The 20,602-nt window shown below is 49.0% G+C and overlaps 1 protein-coding gene across 7 annotated transcripts in view; it reads right to left on the bottom strand.

Moving 5' to 3' along the window:
* KIAA0319 (KIAA0319 ortholog) overlaps positions 1–20,602 on the bottom strand; it is a 90,632-nt gene that overhangs the window by 53,090 nt on the left and 16,940 nt on the right. For 3 of the 7 annotated variants that reach the window (XM_070074335.1, XM_070074333.1, XM_051855009.2), the window contains exons 2-6: positions 20,434–20,577; positions 11,610–11,766; positions 8,817–9,571; positions 4,027–4,240; positions 471–569 (exon numbers count right to left, since the gene is read on the bottom strand). In XM_070074335.1, coding sequence (XP_069930436.1) covers positions 471–569; positions 4,027–4,240; positions 8,817–9,571; positions 11,610–11,682 — 1,141 coding nt within the window. In that variant the 5' untranslated portion in view covers positions 11,683–11,766; positions 20,434–20,577. The remainder of the gene's footprint in view (positions 1–470; positions 570–4,026; positions 4,241–8,816; positions 9,572–11,609; positions 11,767–20,433; positions 20,578–20,602) is intronic. The other 4 variants (XM_051855010.2, XM_051855007.2, XM_008262496.4 and 1 more) reach the window with 2 other exon arrangements.

A 20,602-nucleotide genomic window follows, 5' to 3' on the forward strand; every position in this document is an offset into this window, starting at 1 on the left:
GGTACTCTGAGGACCTGGGAGCCAAGTCCACGCGCCTACCCAGGGTGTGCGCCACCTCCCTCATCCCAGCGACTCTCCCCAGGCTCTGTGGGTCCTCATGCGTCACCATCTGCCTGGGGCAGTCTCTCCCGCTATAATACACCCCTCTGCACCATCACAAACGTATGACTCTCCATCCCGGCCCACTAAAGGCTGTTACTGTGTTCTGTTTGCTTTGCTCTTGCTCCATTTAAAACCATTTCAGTACACTTTGACGCTGATGATCATCACAGCCTTGTCTTCCACTGTAGAACCTTTGTTGGTGACATCACACAGTACTGTGAAAACTACTCCGTGTTGCAAGGAGCCAGTGAAGACGACGCTGGAAGAACATCCTAAAAGAGGAAGGTCAAACTCTCACCTGCAGGGGGCGCCAGCACAAGTTCAAACTCTCACCTGCAGGGGGCGCCAGCACAAGTTCAAACTCTCACCTGCAGGGGGCGCCGGCACAACGAAGGCCTCCAGTTGGACTTCCGCGTTGGGTAAAGTTATTTCCTGGTTTTCTCCAGCAGACACCGTGAGTTCTTTCACTGAAAGTGAATTAGAAATAATACTGCATGCATTACATCCTGCAGTGGTGTCATAGCGCTGGCCTATGAGGCCTCTGTTTTAGTACTCAGCAACTGAAGCCGCATGAGCTTTTGTAATAGTCTTCCATGCACTTGGTTCCTCTGGCGAGGAACCAGACTGTGCCCTGGCTGGTGCAGCCTGAGGACCGCCCCTACACACACACACACACACACACACACACCCGCGAGAGTACACACTGCGAGGAAACACCTGCCACTGACCGAGCAAGGTGCGGGGTATGGTTAGTTATAAAAAGCCTGAGCAGAGTCGCAAGTGTTTCTGTGCCATTAGTCACGCACTGCGCAGCTCTGATAGCAACCCCACCTTTCCCGTCAGCCTGGATATAAAATGGCAACGATATAAAACGGCAACTTGAACTCCAGGAGCAGGACGTCAGCTGTGGCTACTAAGTCAGCACTCAGAGCGCCACTCCTTGACTTTCTCTACAACCAGGATTTCATCGATATGTTCATACCATGGTTCTATAGGCTTGCCTTGATGGGACTTTCATTTCATTTGTGAAATCATTACACAGAGAAAGGCAACACTCGGGGGCCGACGCTGTGGCACAGCGGGTTAAAGACCCAGCCTGCAATGCCGGCATCCCATATGGGCACCGGTTTGAGTCCCAGCTGCTCCATTTCTGATCCAGCTATCTGCTAATGTGTCTGGGAAAGCAGCGGTGGATGGCCCAAGTCCTTGCGTCCCTGCACCCACATGGGAGACCCAAAGCAAATACAAAAGGTAGAGGGGGTCATCCCCAAACTACATGGGCCCTTAGATCTTGTCTACGGCCATAACTGCTTTCTTAGCAAATGGAACGGTAGCTTCACCGGCCTCACGGTGGCCTCTGCGGCACCGACACTTTAATCATTTCTTCCTTTGTGGGACTGCAGGGAACCAGAATATGCCACCCCAGAACATGATTGCTGGCCAGAATATGCCACCCCAGAACACGACTGTCGGCCAGAATGTGCCACTGCAAATGCGCATCTGGTAACGAGGACGATTCTGGGCTGATGGTTTCAAGCAACAGCAGACAAGGAGGCGCCCTGAAGATGAGCAGAAATTCCCACTTCGGAAGCGACATTTGCAGCAGTAATGGGCACCTCCGTATGTGAGGTGTCTGCTCTGTACCCGGAAGAAGTCTAAACGACCAGGACTCTGATCAAGGGAAACACCACCCACGTGCACCGGCTCAGCAAACCCCACTCCCACTTAGCATCTTCTCCTGGTCACCTGCTGCCACCTGCCCACCCCCTCTCCTCTTTGCTTTAGTCGAAGAGCTACAGAAGCCAGAGCTGTAGGCCGCCTGTCTGAGGTTTACTCATTTCCCTGGGCTTCTCCCATCTACCCAGCTGTCCCCTGGTATCCGGGGCACTGGCACCAGGACGCCCCATGGACATGAGCCTCCGTGGATTCTCAGTCCCTTGTATGAAATGGCATGGCACCTGCACAGAACCAATGTAGGGCCTCCTGTCGACTCCGTCTGTGGCTTACTCGCAGTACCCCGTGCAGTGCGAATGCTGCGTCGGTAACTGTCACACTGTGTTGTCTGGGGAATAATGACGCAGGGCAGAGCCCATGCGTGTCCAGCACAGGCTCAATGGCTTTCTAAAGAGCTTTTCAGTCATGGTCAGTAGAATCCACATAGTGTACGGGGGGCTGACTGCACGCGGCATACACGAGCGGGGCACGATAACAAACTCCTGCTTGCTTTTCTCTCGTTACCCTGTCTGCTGTTGCAGGGTCCCCGCCTAGACCTTGGAAGAGCAGAGGGGAACCGTTTGCTCAGCTTCCCCACCCCTCCCCACATCCCTGCTTTGCTCTGCGCCTCCTCCCTCTCCGCACCTCCGCCCAGTCAGCTTTGCATGTTCCTTCTGCTCTTCTAGCTCCACCCACGCTGACTTTAAGGGACACAGCCCACCCCCAGTCCTCTCCTCAGCTCAACCCAGGTGGCCTCAAATGTCGCTGGGTCTTCGTCTTTGCGGTCACCTCTAGCCCGATGGTTCCTACTGCCTCCTCTTCAGCCCCACTGCCCAGCTAATGTCAGCTCCGTGCGCTCACACGCCTCCGAGCCTCTTCCTCCATCCTGCCTCTTACTAAGTCCCCTGATGCTGCTGCCTCACTGCCTCTCGGGTCTGGTTTCTTCTCTCCACCCCTGCAAGCTCTCACTGCAGCTTTATCTTCTCGCCTCTGTTCAGCCCCTCCCTATTTCCTCCATACACATCCGCTCAATCTGCACCCCTGCTGGAGACCATTTGGGGGTTCTCCATACACAGCCAACAAAGCGCAGATTCCTTGGCACAAAACACACGATCTTTCAAAATCTCACTCCAGCCTTCCAGCTGAGCTTGTTCACATCACAGGAAGACACTGGAGGCCAACCAAGCCACCTACACCCAGCGCAACTCTTCTCACACCAGTCTCTGCCCTCCTGCCCCAAAATAATTTTTTAGAACATGTATTTTATTTATTTGAAAGGCAGAGTGAGAGAGAGGGAAAGAGAGGTCTTCCATCTTCTGGCTCATTCCCCAAATAGCCTCAATGGCCAGAGCTGGGCCAGACTGAAGCCAGGAGCCAGGAGCTTCTTCTGGGTCTCTCACGTGGGTGCAGGGGCCCCAGTGCTTGGGCCATTTTCTGCCGCTTTTCCAGGCCATAGCAGAGAGCTGGATCGGAAGTGGAGCAGCCAGGACAGCACCCATCTGGGATGCCGGCACTGCAGGCAGAGGCTTAATCTGCTACACCACAGCACACACCCCACCCCCAATAATTTGTTAGCCCTCCAAAACGGCCTGACCCAGATTCCCTCTCTAGGAATAGAGCATTTAGGCCTTGATTATCTGCCCCTTTCTACAATTCTCATGTTGAGTGTACAGCTCCCATGAGTGGTTACGAACGTTAACAAATGTGTGTGTTCTTTTTCCTGTTAATCTACCATCAGTTTCATGGCATTCACTGAAAGTATCGAACCTTCAGGGAGAGTGTGAATGCCCCTGCAATGCAAAGTGTTGGGCACGGTGCCTGGCGCCCCCTATGTGCTTGGTACCTGCACTGCCACTACTGTCACCACACATGGCTCCAGCCCCATGCTGGCCGGCCTGCTCTTTGTACACACCACGTCCTCTGAAAAGGCTTCCCACCCCTGGTGGAGGTCAGGCTGTCCCCCTCTGCTCCATCCCAGCCTCCCACAGCACTGACCACCCTGTACAGAGACACCAGTGGGCTGCTCAGTCTGCTCCCCTACAGTGTTCAGTCACTGAGGGAGAAGGCAATGTCTTATTTGCCTTTTTATCTCCAGAACCTAGCACTATTTCTGGCACATGACAGATGCTCAAAGTGGTGTCTGGAAGGAGTGAGTAAGCTTGAAGAATAGCATGACTCGATTCTACAGCATGCTTTCAGTACATCTCTTACAGCTGTAATTTCTGAAGGTTACACCTGTCCCGGGAGCAAGGGTAGGAGAGGTGGGCTGCTCGGGTAGAGTGGAGCCAGTGGGGACTGCGCTGGTGGGGAGCGGTGGGGCGCTGTGCACTGTGCTCCAGGGGCTGATGGTAATAACAGGTCTTTTCTCTGATGGGGCCGAGCTGGGCTCCATACTGGTTGGAGGACTCTCAGAAGGCATTAGCACCTACAAGACCAATTACAAGGATAAATTAGTATGGAAAAAGCAGTTGAACTCAAGCAACACGAGGTCACTGACCATCTTCATAACCCTGATTCAGCAGTGTTTGAAAAACCATGCATAAAATCACAAAACCCTGGAATCCTAGACCATCTCTTTCAAATATTCTCTCTGCTGTCTATTGGGTATGTAAGGCTGGACAATCATACAGGTAAACACACAAGCATTCAAGATAGAGAAAAATGAAACAGACCAGTCCTCGAATTCTCATGCTGAGGATTCAAATGGATGTGTGTGTTCCATTCGAAGTTCACACGGGAAATCCTAACCTCCAGTGGGATGGCACTGGGAGGCGATTAGGGCATGGGGTGGGGCCCTTACCAATGGCAGTAGTGCCGCTCTAAGAGGCCAGAGTTCGCGAGTTCTTTCTTCAATGTGAGGACATAGAAAGAAAATGATTGTAAACCAAGGAGACCCTCACCAAGAACCTGACCCCACAGGGGCCCTGAGCTCAGACGTCCAGCCCCCAGACGTGTGAGATATAACTGCTTGTTGGTAAAGCCACACAGTTTACTGTATTTTGGAATAGCAGCCAGAACCAACTAGAACGACCTGTAAGGCGGTAGTAACTGAAGACAGATAATTCAAGAGTGAGTGAGCTTCTACAGCGAATGGCCTCTATGCATACCACCCAGGGTGTACCAACTGTACCTTGAAGTTACAGAGTTAGCAGTCACAGTGTCTAAATTGACTGCTCTGTGCCAGAAGAGAAAGCCTCATAATATGAAAATAAAATATTCTTCTGTACTGCAGCAGCCAGTGGTGGCGAGGCCAGGAAGGTGAAACTCCCAGACTAAGAACCCAGGAGACACCAAGGGGATGTGCACCATGAGAAGCCCTCAGGAAGAACAGCTGTCATTCAAAGGTAAACCAGGTAAACCCTCTCGCTCCCTCTCTTTCTGCCTGGCCTTCTTTCTGTGTAACTCTGACTTTCAAATAAATAAATAAATCTGAAAGAAAGAAAGAAAGAAAGAAAGAAAGAAAGAAAGAAAGAAAGAAAGAAAGAAAGAAAGAAAGAAAGAAAGAAAGAAAGAAAGTTAGTTAGTTAACCCTCTGCCTGCAGTGCCAGCATCCCAAACAGGTGCTGGTTCAAGTCCCAGCTGCTCCACTTCTGATCCAGCTCCCTGCTAATGTGCCTGGGAAAGCAGTGGAAAATGGCCCAAGTTCTTGGGCCTCTGCACCCATGTGGGAGACCCAGAAGAAGCTCCTGGCTTTGGCCTGGCCCAGATCTAGCTGTTGCTGCCACTTGGGGAATGAACCAGCAGATAGAAGATCTCTCTGTCTCTCCTTCTCTCTCTGTATTTCTGCCTTTCAAATAAATACATAAATCTTTAAAAAAGAAAATTATATGTCTTATCTAAGAAATTGTTATCTAGCAGTACATCTATTGCAATGTTTTCTTCTAATGTTTTCCTCATTTATAGTTTTAACTTTTACATTTAGGAGACTGGCACAGTGGCATAGCAGGTAAAGCTACCACCTACAGTGCCAGCATCCCATATGGGTGCCGGTTTGAGTCTTGGCTGCTCTACTTCCGATCCAGCTCTCTGGGAAAGCAATAGAAGATGGCCCAAGTCCTTGGGCCCCTGCATGTAAGTGGGAGACCTGGAAGAAGCTCCAGGCTCCTTCCTGGCTTTGGATCAGTCCAGCTCTGCCCAACGCTGCCATTTGGAAGATGGAAGCGCTCTCTCTCCCTCTCTTTCTCTCTCTCTCTCTCTGTCTCTCTGCTTCTGCCTCTCTGTAACTCTGCTTTTGAAATAAACAAACATCTTTAAATAATACTCTTACAGTTAGGTATTTTGGTCCAATTCTGGGTTAATTTTTTTTTAAAAAGGTATGGGTTAAGGAATCTAAATTTATTCTCTTGTATGTGGATATTCCAGTTATCCTGGCACCACATGTTGAAAAGATTATTTCCCCACTGAGTTTTCTAGGCACCTTTATCAAGTACAGTTGGACTATTTCAAATACTTTCTGGTGAGAGGAGAATCCTAGTATCTGACATTAATTCAAAACTTCGTACTTCATCAGAACAAAAGGAAATTTCTTATTAAGCTATGTGTCGAATGTTCATAAGCATCTACTGGAAGATTGTCTACAAATGTTATGTATCTTGGGGAAAACTTCTGTTTCAAAGAAAAATAACATTGGCCGGCGCCACGGCTCAATAGGCTAATCCTCCACCTAGCGGCGCCAGCACACCGGGTTCTAGTCCCAGTCGGGGCACCGGATTCTTTCCCAGTTGCCCCTCTTCCAGGCCAGCTCTCTGCTGTGGTCCGGGAAGGCAGTGGAGGATGGCCCAAGTGCTTGGGCCCTGCACCCCATGGGAGACCAGGAGAAGCACCTGGCTCCTGCCTTTGGATCAGTGTGGTGCGCCGGCCTCGGCGGCCATTGGAGGGTGAACCAACGGCAAAAAGGAAGGCCTTTCTCTCTGTCTCTCTCTCTCTCACTATCCACTCTACCTGTAAAAAAAAAAAAAAAAAAACATATTGTCTACAGGATATCCCTCCAGTTTATCTGATTCTTATCTTTTTTTTTTTAAGATTTATTTATTTGATTTGAAAAGCAGAGTTAGAGAGAGGCAGAGGCAGAGGCAGAGACAAAAGTCTTCCATCTGCTGGTTCACTCTCCAAATGGCCACAACAGCCAGAGCTGCACTGATCTGAAGCCAGGAGCCAGGAACCTCTTCTGGATCTCTCACACAGGTGCAGGGGCCCAGCACTTGAGTCATCTTCTACTGCTTTCCCAGGCCATGGAAGAGAGCCAGATCGGAAGTGGAGCAGCTGGGACTCGAACTGGCGCCCATATGGGATGCTGGCACTGCAGATGGCAGCTTTACCCACTACACAACAGCGCCAGCTCCTCTTATCTTTCTTGCCTATAGACATGAAGATTCTGCCCCATCTGGTAGAGATTCAACAGAACTCTCTCCCCTTCTCCCCAGAAAACCCATTTATGCTTCTTTTGCAATTCATTTAATATTCTCGATCTATCAATGTGTTTGTGGAAAAACTGTATCTACTAAGTTCTTTCAATGAGTCAAATAAAACCCTTAGTAAATGTTCCTTTTATGTCTGCACAATTCATGGCTTTTTTTTTTCTTTGATAATTATCTTTTACTATAACTAACCTCAGAGAACTAATGAACCAAAAATTTTTCAACAGAACTTGATTCAAGATAGTTCCATTTATAGAAGCTAGAATGTAAATGATTTGGTAACAGGAAAAAGGATAAACTTTGTTAGCATGAATATTTGCTGATACAAGTAAAGAATGCAGCTCATCTTTAACGCTTTCAGATCATTTGTAATTAAATTCTTTACCCTAATTACAAGAACAGAAATATACAGAAACCTTGCAGAAAAACATAAGATCAGAAAAAGATCCTCTGCTCATTCCCCACATTTAAAGATGATTTTTCTGGTCATCTTTTTGGCAATTCTTTAGGATTGAGTACCATCAACTCAATCTGGTACGCTTCTTATTCTAATGTTGGCACTGAAACATCGAAGCCTTTTTTTTTTTTTAATGACAGGCAGAGTGGACAATGAGAGAGACAGAGACAGAGAGAAAGGTCTTCCTTCCATTGTTTCACCCCCCAACGGCCGCTGTGGCCGGTGCACTGCGCCAATCCGAAGCCAGGAGCCAGATGCTTCCTCCCGGTCTCCCATGGGGTGCAGGGCCCAAGGACTTGTGCCACCCTCCACTGCACTCCCAGGCCACAGCAGAGAGCTGGACTGGAAGAGGAGCAACCGGGACAGAACCGGCACCCTGACCGGGACTAGAACCCTGTGTGCTGGCACCACAGGTGGAGGATTAGCCTAGTGAGCCGCGGCGCCGGCCAAGGCTTTTCTCCTTTGAGAAATGCGCAAAGGACTCCCATGTGCTTTGCTAGTCCACAGCCAGCCGCAACCAGCTTCCTTCCCCACACCCTGGCTGTGGGCCACAGGGGCAGCCTCCGAGTTCTGCAACGCGGCCCTCCTCTCAGCACCTCTGTCATCCTCTGTCTCCCCTGAGACTTTGCCACTGAGACGTGGACCTCTCCCCCCCCCCCATCATTTCTGTTATCTCTGCTCCAACATGATTCCCAGCCTTTTTCACAGAGTTCCATTCTCTCCTAACCACATCTCTCCCCACGTCACGGTGGTTTCCTAGCAACCTAAGCACTTGCCGGGGCTTGGGGAAGCCTGAGATGGTAGATTTTCAAAGCCTCTGTACTGGCTGTACGTGCTGGCTCCAAGGACGTCTAGAAAATCCTCATTCCCCTTACGTACTAGTGGAGGCATCTCCAGGTGGCTGACTCGAAGGCAGAACTGTTTGTTGTTTTTAACAGCCTGGTCGTGAGAACATAGCAGAGGAACGAGATGTTTTGTTTCCTGAAAGGCTCTGAGACATCACCTGTCTTGCTGCCACCTGAGACAGGTGCACTTAAAGGGACAGCCATCTGTGCTCACACAGCCAAAAGAGGCCTGGCTACCGACACTCAGCCCCTCCACCCCTAGCCCATCCCAAACACACACACCTCTTTTCCAGAGCTGTTGCTGGATTGTTCCTGGAGCTGAAAAGCCTTGTCTCTCTCTAACACCTCTCCTGAAGATGGGGTCGTCACCAAGCTTCTCTCAGGGGAGCGTTTGGGGGCAGGGGTCCAAGCTGACACGTTGGGTTTCCGGCGTGCTGGGTCCAGGTCACGGAGCTCAGGGTCCAGTGGCTTCTCCGCTGGTGCTGGGCTGTCGCCCGCAGAGGAGTTGAAACCTCCCTCGCTCCCGGGCAGCAGGCCCCAGCCAGTGTCCCCAGCCCTCCCTCGGGGCTCCTGCTTGCTGACCGGCTGCAGGAGGTCCTGCTCTAGCTCCCCGTAGTCATCCGGGTACTCAGACATCTCCTCTAGGCTCCAGTCCTTGCCTAGAAAGGGCAAGTCCTTTCGAATATCCTCAGGCAGGTCCCCCCAGACTCCTGAGGGGGAGCCCCTGTTCAGCATCATCTCCCCGTAGTCCAGCAGCTGTGCAGAGCCCTGCACAGGCCTGAGCACGAACGTGAGATAAGACCTGATGGGCCCCATCTTCTTGGGCTCGCAGTTCGCTTGGCGCAGGCAGCTCACCAGGAAGCAGCGGCCCTCAAACCACCAGGCCAGGTCACAGCTGGGGAGGTCGCAGCAAGCGGCGGTGCAGTCCTCCACCGGGGACGTCTGGGGCTCACGCATGATTCGGATGGTTTCCAGGTTGGGCGAAATGACGGCGTTGGAGTACGTCCTCCCCTTGCCGCACTGCTGACAGGCACAACCTGCAAAGAAGGTGGTCTCAAGGGAGCAAAGTCACGTCACCGGGAGGAACTCCGGACTGAGAGATCGGCAAGTGGCCGTCTGGGAATCGCCAGTCTGGCAAGCAAAGAGTCAGGGTTTCCTATGGAAAGACCACTACGCTATCTTATAGTCTGTCCAGAGTAGCAGTCTCTGTATTTATCCCTCTACACACTCACCCATCCATCCACCCATCCTTGTATGTTCCACCTTCCCAACCATCTCTCTCTCCCTCCTTCTCTCCCTCCCTCCCTCCATCCAACTGCCCATCCATATATTTATCTTCTTACCTTTCCACCTACTCATCTAACTTCTGTCCATCCATCCATCTGTCCACTCACCAATCCATCCGTCCAGGCATCATCTAGCCCCCTACTCATCCATCTATGCATCCACCAACTCACCCATCCATCTACCTACTTAACCACCCATCCATCCGGCCAGCAATTCTTCCACCTATCCATGCATCCTTCCATCCTCTCTCTTCAGATAATTTCACTCCACTTAGTTACCAGAAACGTTCTTCTCCACACATGCATTATATTATTTATAATACACGGCTCCTCACACACGTATGGAACAGCATCGTGTTTTTACTTTACTGTTTTTGTTCATTGAGTTTTTTCTTTTAATCTCACAGGATATTTTGATGACAGGTCAATTGAAAAGGAACTGCATTTTTTAAGATTTTTTAAGATTTGAAAAGTGGAGAGAGGCCTGACCAACCAAGCCTTGCCAGACATCACTGGAGATGGTGCTTGCCAAGGGCTTTATGCCACAGACATGTCCACGACAATCAAACTGAGCACATGGAAAACACTCACAATAGGAGAGTCCCACCTTTCCAGAGAGAGGTACAATGCAATTCTTTTAAATACACAAATGTAAACTTGTACCAGTATGAGAGAACACTTCAAAAAATTCATGGAAAGTTGAATGAGAAGATAAGTTTATTTTGTGGGGCTGGCATGCATTGTGGCTCAAGGGGTTCAGCTGTCGCCTGTGACTCCAGCAGCCTATATGGGCAAGTCCCAGTTTTACCACTTCCAACACAGCTCTCTGCTGGTGCATCTGGGAAGGCATTGGAAAGTGGCCCAAGTGCTGGGGTCCCTGCTACACACGTGGGAGACATAGATGGAGTCCCTGGCTCCCAGCTTTGTCCTAGCCCAGTCCCAGTCAGTGTGGCCATTTGGGGAGTGAATCAGCAGATGGAAGATTCACTCTGTTTCCCTATTTTTTAACTCTGCTTTTCAAATAAATAAATAAAAATCTTTTTCAAAAAAGGTAAGTTTATTTTGTTCAAAAAAGTTTAATATCCATACTTACGAAAAGTCTTCAAAAGGTCACAAATATTGTGAAAAAACTATACATGGACTTCAAAAAACTTTTGCATCAAAATAAACTTGTGTTTTAAAAAAATATTTTATCTATTTATTTGAGAGGTAGAACTAGAGAGAGGGAGAACCAGAGAGAGAGAGGCCTTCCATTCCGCTAGTTCATAACCTAAATGGCCACAATGGTCGGAGCTGAGCTGATCTGAAGCCAGGAGCCAGGAGTTTCTTGCCGGTCTCCCACATGGGTGCAGGGGCCCAAGCACTTGGGCCATCTTCTACTGCTTTCCCAGGCCATTGTAGAGAGCTGGATCAGAAGAAGAGCACTCAGGACTGGAAGCAGTACCCATATGGGATGCTAGCACTGCAGGCAGTGTCTTAGTCCATTACGCCACAGTGTAGCCACTAAACTTATCTTTTAATTCCATTTTTCCATGAACCTTTTGAAATGCACCTGTACATATTAAATGAAATTTTATTTTCCCACAAAATAATCATGACGACCAAAAAAAAGCATGAATTCTTGTTTCCGGAAAACTACTCATGCCTGAGATCTGCCTTTCATGCCTGTTTTATGGAAAAATAATTCCATTGCAAAGCAGACACACAGCTCGTTCATCTCAGATTGATGTGTCTGCCAGATGGCACGCTCGAGTCTGAGACCAGAGTGTTGGGAGTAAGGGTTTCCTACCTGCCATGGTCACCAGCAGCAGCAATGAAGAGAGTGCATTTGCACCTGTTGGGGGCGCCATTGTGCCCCACATAGCGGGCGATGGCAGGCTTCTGAGGCAGCCGTTGGGTCCACGATTCCCTTGACTCTTTTTAGGAGCCAGATTTGACCTCAAGGACTTCAGAGGAAAAACAGAAAACAGACAGGAAGGAAGGAGAGAAGAAGTGAAATGTGGAAACACACAACACTTCTACCGCTGACTCACGGCAGTGGGAGAGTCTTGGCCACTTCACGGTGCAATCGCCAAGCAGCCACACACCCAAAGGGAAGAGACACACGGATCCACCCTTGCTCCTCTTACAAGCCGTGGAAATAAACAGATACCAACCAAAGAGAACAACCAGGCTATTTGTTCTGAGCAGGTCATCGCAGGGGAGCCAGCCACCATCACTCGAGTTGTGGTGGAGGTAGGCAGGCAGGTAGAGAAGTGGGTGTGCCCCCACTGGAGGTGTTGGCCCGGGAAGCTGCAGACGCCCTCCCTTCTGTGGGGCTGGGTTGGGCAGCATAACTGATGTCTATGGTGGGTTGCAAGCTGAGAATGGGGGAAAAAATAGGGCAGCTGTCCCTTAATCCACTCCTGGTCATCTGGGGCTGACCATTACAGCAGTGATCACTTAGCTTTGTGGATTGTTGTTGGAGACAGAAATCAGGCACCCTGCAAGGCTGACAGCGCAGGCTGGCTTCCCCAGTGAGCTTTTCTATTCTTGTACATGGTCTGGCCATGCTCTATTTGTGTATTCAGATCTCCCAATGCCTGGACCTATGAAATCATGGGCCAAGGCACACTGCTGTATTTCATCAATTATAAATATTTTCACATTTTACCATCTGCGATATCAGGATGTCTGATAACTGAAGCTGGCCAAGCGCCAGGGAGGAAATAGATATTATTGATTGTGTGTGACCATCAACAGCACAGAGCTGGTGCCAGGGAGTAACAGGGACACCCCAAAACAACACAGAGTGCGCCTGAGAGATGCCGCCTCCACGTGATGGCACAGGCAACATCCTATGGAAAGACTCGGACGTCAGTAACCACACTGACAAGGTACTTGGCAGAAATGGACTAAGAATATAAGGATATTAGGGATACTTTGTATCACGCTTCCTTGTTACTCAAGAGTGATATGTTTACAAAGTTAATTGAAAATGAATCTTAATGGAGAATAGGACTGGGAAGGGGAGAGGGAGGAGGAGAAGCGGGGGGAGTGTGAGTGGGAGGGTGGGTATGATGGGAGGAATCACTATATTCCTAAAGTTGTACTTACGAAATATATATTCCTTAAAAAATAAATTTTTAAAAAGGAGTGATATGTGACAAAAATCTACACCTCCCAAAAATCTCTTTCTATATAGATAAATATTCTAGATTATAAGAAAGCAATGTGTCTTGATTTGAGCGAGTTTTTTTTCTTCCTTAGTGGTATTTAAAATAACAGTGCATTTTATCATCTTTGAGTCTTGAATTCAGCACTTAGTTCTTGCCTGGTACTTTTCTCAGTGTGATCCTCACAACAACCCAGATAATATTATTATCTCTGCCTTAAAGAAAATGAAATAAAGGCACCATAAATAAAAAATAAAGATCATCAATAATAATAAATAAATGAATCAGTAATGATAATGAATGAATGAATAAATAACGGATTTGCCCCAAGGCTAAAAAAAAAAAAAAAAAAAAAAAAACAGTTCTCAGAGGCCCGGACGGCAAGCACTTGCTATTTTAGTTACACAGCAAAGGCTCCCAGGTGGAAACACACAAGTTCATACTCCAAAAACCTAGACAAGGGTTTCCTGAGGAGCGTCCAGACCGTGCTCTGAGTTGCAAGTTGGTACGCTGGGGTAAACCAGGTTCTCATCCCATTCACCCCAGCCTCTCCCGGCCCACCCACCCCGCATTCCTGCTCCCTCCATCGCACACACAGCCTTTGAAGAGAGGACAAAATTCCTCCCCCGCCCTCTTTCTAGAAACATGGTGGTGTACTTAGCAATGTCCGCGAGCACCGTGGAGGAAAACCAGTGGGAAACACCTGGACAGAAGTCTCTCCGTTAGCTGCGAAAGAACTAGGTGGCGCCTGAGGGAGCGCAGGAGGGCCTTGGAAAGGACAGGAGCCTGCAAACAAAATCAGGCTGCAGCATTCCTGGAAAGGGGTGTCGGAACCGCTAGACCTGGCTTTTGAGTTTTCATCAGCATTCAGATTACGAGACGGCCTCTGGCTGCACTGGGCTGGGGGTTCTACTGCTGTGCACACAGAGCAACACTGCTGCCCAATCTAGAACCATCACTGGCCAACGCCTGGGAGAAGGAAGGGGGCTTCCAAGGATCTAGAATTGTCTAACTCAGTTGGACCAAGAGACCAGGTAGGAATTGAAGACAGGTGACCTAAGGTGAAGTCAAGAAGCAGGTGTAACCTTTCTGTGGGTCAAGATGACCAAGGCCAGGTCAGAACTCCGGCAGAGTAGGCTAAGCCTCTGCCTGTGGTCCCGGAATCCCATATAGGTGCTGGTTCGTGTCCCAGCTGCATCTCTTCTGATCCAGCTCTCTGCTGTGGTCTGGGAAAGCAGTAGAAGATGGCGCAAGTGTTGGGCCCCTGCACCCATGTAGGAGATCCCAGAAGAAGCTCCCGGCTCCTGGCTTGAGAAAGGCCCAGCTCTGGCCATTGCTGCCATCTGGAGAATGGACCAGTGGATGGAGACCATTCTCCTGCCTTTCCCTCTCGGTATCTGTAGCTCTAGCTCTTGAATAAATAAATGAAATCTTAAAAAAAAAAAAAATGACTGAGGCCATCAGAATACCAGCCTGGCTAAGGTAAAGCAGAGGATAGAAGCAGTGAGAACCATGCCTACAATCCCAGAGGAGGAACACGTGGTACCACAAACAGTTTGCCACCAATAACTCCCTCTCCCTCGTGGAGAGAAGGGATGGCTTCTCCCATCTGCAGCCATGGACTACTCCCTAACAAAGTATGAAAGCCACATTGTCAAATCAAAACGGAGTTTTGCATCAATACTAAGTCAGTGAATAAAATTTTGCAAGCTCACGAGAAAGGTTCTTACCCACGAATGCCTGGGAGTCACTATCAACTATCACAAAGGATCCCACCAGAACCACGTGACCCAGGCCACCACAACCGTATACAAAAAGGACTAGCCGCCCAGCTGCCCAGCCTGCTGAGCCTCAGACCGATGTTTGTGGTCAAAGACGACTGCTGAACCATTGGAAGACGGTGGGAGGGACTGGCCTGAGTGACTTCCATTCTGCTCATCTCTAAGCAGCACACTGCAAGGAGAAGCTTAAGAATGGGCAAGGTTGGGGCCGGTGCTGTGGCGCAGTGGGTTAAACCCCAGCCTGCAGCATCAGCATCCCATATGGGCGCCAGTTCAAGCCCCAGCTGCTCCTCTTGCCATCCAGCTCTTTGCTATGGCCTGGGAAAGCCCAAGTCCTTGGGTCCCTGCACCCACGTGGGAGACCAGGAAGAAGCTCCTGGCTCCTGGCTCCTGATCAGCTCAGCTCTGGCCATTGCAGTCATTTGAGGAATAAACCAGCAGAATGGAAGACCTCTCTCTCTCTCTCTGGCTCTACCTCTCTCTTTAAGTCTCTTTCAAATAAATAAAATAATTTGTTAAAAGAAAAGAAAAAAAGAATGAGCAAGGTGGCCAAGTCTCGGAATTTTCCACCCATCACACATCGAAATGATCAGTAATATCGCCATTTCTGGGCACAGACAACAGTCTTTGGATTGCAATGCTCCATTATCACCCCAGCCCACTGAGTGTTCTGGCCTCCTACAGGGCCTAAGAGTTCTCCTTTGACAAAACCAAAGCAAAGCTGTGAGCGCTTCAGAAAACTACTTGGCAGGATCTTCTAAACCAACAAATACCCACATCAACACATACAGGAGTCATGAAGAAAGCTACTTTGATTTTAAAAAATTAAATAACATAAAAAGTAAATTAAAAAAAATGATGGCTACAAAATCTCCTCATTTTTGCCTTTAAAAACTTGCCCTTGCCCAACCTCTTTGAGTACACCTGTGGTTTCCTGCAGCACACATCTTCCTGGTGCAATGCCCTGTGTTCTGCTCCCGAGTATCATTATTCTTTCGAGACTCCCTCTGTCTGCCGTTTGTATTTATTTAGGTTGACAAAAGGCAGAAGAGTGGCCAGCACTAGGGACCAACTTCCATTCAGCTGCCCAGGAGCTGGGCCCAGAATCACATCTCTGACGAGGCAGAGTGTGCCAAGAATCCCACGATGAAGAGCAGGGCCCCGCTGTACCACATAGCCCCTTCAGGCAAAACAAGCCAAGGTGCCTCTTGGGGGCAGACGCAGCTCAGCGTAAGTCCATGGGTCAAACTCCCAACCCCACTTCTCTCTGGCAGGTACAAGCTTCACAACCACATTGTACTTGAGAAGCAATCCATGGTCATTACCTCCATGCAGACCCACAGTGCTCAGCCGCAAAAGCATTTCCTATTCCCCGTTCGAAGGCCTTTGGCTTGGTTCACTAATAGAACCAAACAATGGCCTCCGTTTCCCCCACATTAACAGGCACCCAGACCAATGGTCATCAAGAGTCCCTTCTGCCCTGAGAGCTTAGAGGCTTTGTTCTTTGAATGCCTATGGGTTAAATAATGCTTCCACGTAGACAAATACAAAGATACTTCAAAAAAGTTTGTGGAAAATGAAATTTCAAGATGTTTATTTTGGTACAAAATACTTGAAATCCATACAAACAAGGAGCCTTCAAAAACTCCTGGAAAATATTGTGAAAAAAGTACAGGGGCCGGCGCTGTGGTGTAGCAAGTAAAGCCGCCCCCTGCAGCGCCAGCATCCCATACGGGCGCCAGTTCGAAACCCGGCTGCTCCTCTTCCGATCCAGCTCTCTGCTATCTATGGCCTGGGAAAGCAGCAGAAGATGGCCCAAGTCCTTGGGTCCCTGCACCTGTGTGGGAGACTCAGAAGAAGCTCCTGGCTCCTGGCTTTGGATCAGCACAGCTCCGGCCATTACGGCCATCTGGGGAGTGAACCAGCAGATGGAAGACCTCTCTCTCTCTCTGCTTCTCCTTCTCTGTGTGTAACTCTGATTTTCAAGTAAATAAATAAATCTTAAAAAAAAAAAAAAAACACAAGATTCTTGAATTGTCTACAGCAAAATAAACATATCTTTTTTTTTTTTTTTTTTTTTTTTTTACAGGCAGAGTGGACAGTGAGAGAGAGAGAAAAAGGTCTTCCTTTGCCGTTGGTTCACCCTCCAATGGCTGCTGCGGCTGGTGCGCTGCGGCCGGCGCACCACGCTGATCCGAAGCCAGGAGCCAGGTACTTCTCCTGGTCTCCCATGGGGTGCAGGGCCCAAGCACTTGGGCCATCCTCCACTGCACTCCCGGGCCACAGCAGAGAGCTGGCCTGGAATGGGGGCAACTGGGACTAGAACCCGGTGTGCTGGTGCCGCTAGATGGAGGATTAGCCTATTGAGCCACGGCGACGGCCAAAATAAACATATCTTTATTTCCATTATTTTCAACTAGTTGAAGTACCCCCATATCATCTTACTTGGTCCACTGACAACAAATCCCTGGAGGCAGGAACTCTTACCAGCCCATTTTACAGCTTAGGGCAGTGCATTCCAGAGTTCTAGGTCTCAAGATCTCCCCTCAGCACCCCCACCCTTCCTCCAACTCCCAGGAAGCGAGGACTTCCGCCCTGCATGGCTTGAGACCCGTTCCTGTCTATCACTCAGTCTCTGTATGGCCCAGTTCTCTTGAGACACCGGGGTTCTCTCCTGCTGCTTGCTTTTTGTCCATCTCTTTATTCTTCTCTGTCCTCATTAAAGGGGAGAATATTTTTAAAGAATTCACATGGAAAGCCTGCCTAGCTTCCTAACTTTGATCAAAGGAAAAGTTACATCTGAGCGGCAAAATAGGACTTTAAAGTGAGGCTGAACAAGTTCACAGTGTTACATAGAAATAGTGCCAGCCCATTTATCCTTGCCTTCACTCTGCAACTTTATATCCATAAAGATCTCAAAGGCAAAGTCCCACAAGGCAAAAAGGAGTGAGAACGAGTGCTTTCTTTTTCTCCCTTTCTTATCTTTGTTCCCTATTTTTCTCTAAAACAAACATAACTGACCTTTGTACGAGAGAATACAATTCTAATTATCATCTTCAAGGAAGGCTTAGCTATTTTAACAGGGGCATTCTGACATAGAGGCTTTCTGAAACATCCCGAGAGATGAGTAGGGTAAGTATTTCTGGCCCGGTCCCGTCCTCACCCTCACTGCCTCTCCGTCTCCCAGACCACCATGAGAAGCCTCACTCCAATTGCATTCTGGGATGACATCACTGATTCCGGGATGAGGAGAGAGAAGGGATGAGAGGTAGCAACAAGGTGACCCAGAGATGGGGTGGGAAAGGGGCCCAGCACAAAATGTACCCAGCAAGTAATGAGGGAGCTCCCAGGGACAGGAGAAGACAAGGACCGAGTGAGACCGCTGGTGCAGCGCCCATTCTCCTCTATTGCTTGGTAAGAAAACTGGATTACTCGTTGGGACACCAGGATACCCAGCTACAAGACTGCATTTCCCAATGCCCCCCCCACACACACGCACACACCCCTGCAGCTCAGTGTGGTCTCAGGATTCCGCTCTGGTCAGTGCGCTACAAGAGGAACTGTCCCGGGTACTTCTGGGGAAGCTCCTCCTCTTGTCCTCTTCCTGCTGCCTAGATCAGCACACAGCCTGCTGGCCTGGGCGAGGCCTTGAAACAGCCTGGGACTGGAAGTGTTGCGGATTGCTGATTTTTTTCAGTTTCTGCAACATTTTTATGTAGTCATAAGATTTCTTGGGGATGGGACTCAAGTTGAAACATGAAATTGGGGCTGGCGCTGTGGCATAGTGGGTAAAGCTGCCACTTGCAGTACCAGCACCCCATATGGGCGCCAGTTCAGGACCTGGCTGCTCCACTTCTGATCCAGTTCTCTGCTATGGCCTGGGAAAGCAGTAGAAGATGGCCCAGGCCCTTGGGCCCCTGCACCTGCGTGGGAGACCCGGAAGAATCTCCTGGCTTCTGCCTTGGGATCGGCGCAGCTCCAGCTATTGCAGCCAACTGGGGAGTGAACCAGCGGATGGAAGACCTCTCTCTCTCTCACTCTCTGTCTGCCTCTCCTTCTCTCTCTGTATAACTTTTTCAAATAAATAAATCTTTAAAAAATGAAATTCACTTATGTTTATATATATATAAACATATATATATATTTGAGATAATTTTGTGCTTTAATCAAAGTTTCAATATATGGGAATTTCCACTTGTAGCATCACATCCGAACTCAGAAAGCTTCTGATTTTCAAACATCTTGCATTTCTGCATGAGGGATGTTAAAACTGTATTAATAAGGAGCCCGGAAACAACCAATGTGTAGTCCTCAGGAAACTGGTTCAACCAATCAGTCTGCTCCTATGAAAAGAATCCCTGTGTTTGTGAAGAAAGGCAAGTTCTTCACGTGCCGATGCACAAATACATGGAGCCCCTTTGCTGAGGCAAGAAAGTCAAGTGCAGAGGAGCAGTGTATGTAACACCCGTTGCATGTGCAAATGAGAAGGGGCAGGATAAAGACGTAACTTGCAAATGCTTAAGACATCTCTTCGAGCATACACAGCTGTTAGCATCTGACAATGGTATGGGGAGAGAACGTGGAGACTCTAAAAAAAATTGACTTTTTGTATTTGTGCATCAGGGCCCTGCTTCAGTGTTTTCAAAATAAATAAATCTGATGCTCCTGCTATTAGGTTTGGTCGCTGAAGACTCAGACCCACACAGCACCTAGAGCTGCCGGTAAACACCACCAGACAGCTGCCAGGCAGACAGGGAAATCCGCGCACCTAACACAGGGCGGTGGGGTACGAGCAGAGTGGCCAGATGTAGCCAATCAAAATGCAGGGCTCCCAGTTCAATGTGAATTTCAGATACGCAACAAATATTTTTTTGGACTGCAGGATTTGGACATGCCTCATATTGTGTATCACAGCCAGGGTGTGTCTCTCCTGAGAAGGGCCGCACACAACACCGGGAGAGAAAGCGTTGCCAGGTGCCCTGCACTCCCAGAAGGAACTGGTCGGTCAGATTCCAGCTGACACCTGAGCCTGCGCGGCCTTCAGCAATCCCTTAATGGAAGGACGAACGGAAGAAGAGACATCGGGAGGTACCATCATTTGAGTGAAAGAACCAAAGTTAGGGAAAGACCTAGGAAACAAGTCACAGGGAAAAAAGGGGTTTTATTTTAATTTTTGATTTTTTGAATCCGTGATCTTTATTTCAAAGGAATGGAGTTAGCACGTTACTTGGAACCAAATTATTTTTCTGAGCAGGCTAACAGCTTTCATCCCAGCTGGAACCCAGGGTATGGGGAAAAAAAAAAAAAACCTGCAGCATGTGATGACAGCCAGGATCCTCCACAGCCAGAATCTGCTATTTACTTCTTAACTGCCTTGTTTTTTGGTGAGGTTTGCCCAGAACTATCCTGTGGAGAGGAGGAAGAAATGCATGACTCACACTGTCCTCTTTGCATTTCACTGCAGTTCAGTTCACTTCTGATCTCAGGAAAAGTCTCCGTAGCTGTGACCAACAATCACAGGTCTAAGCAGGAATGGCCCGAGGTGCCTCGCGGCCCCGACCGACTGCACGCCTGTTACCCAGGCTGACTCGGATGGAAGGAACCAGTGTTCTCAGGTCCGTCCCCCACCCGCCTCCTGCGTTCTTGCATCCCCCATTCTCCCAGTGGTGTCGCCCACCTGCTAACCTCCGGCAAACACCGCCTCCAAGTTGTATCACTGCCCCTCCTCCGGACACATCCCGGCTTGCATGATGAATATTCGTAGAAACCACCATTTATTTCAGGGTCCCTGGCATCTCCCATGCATTATTTTAAATTCTGTCTAAAAAAAATTAAACACCCAATTA

The sequence above is a fragment of the Oryctolagus cuniculus genome, chromosome 5, assembly GCF_964237555.1.
Source record: "Oryctolagus cuniculus chromosome 5, mOryCun1.1, whole genome shotgun sequence".
Taxonomy (NCBI): domain Eukaryota; kingdom Metazoa; phylum Chordata; class Mammalia; order Lagomorpha; family Leporidae; genus Oryctolagus; species Oryctolagus cuniculus.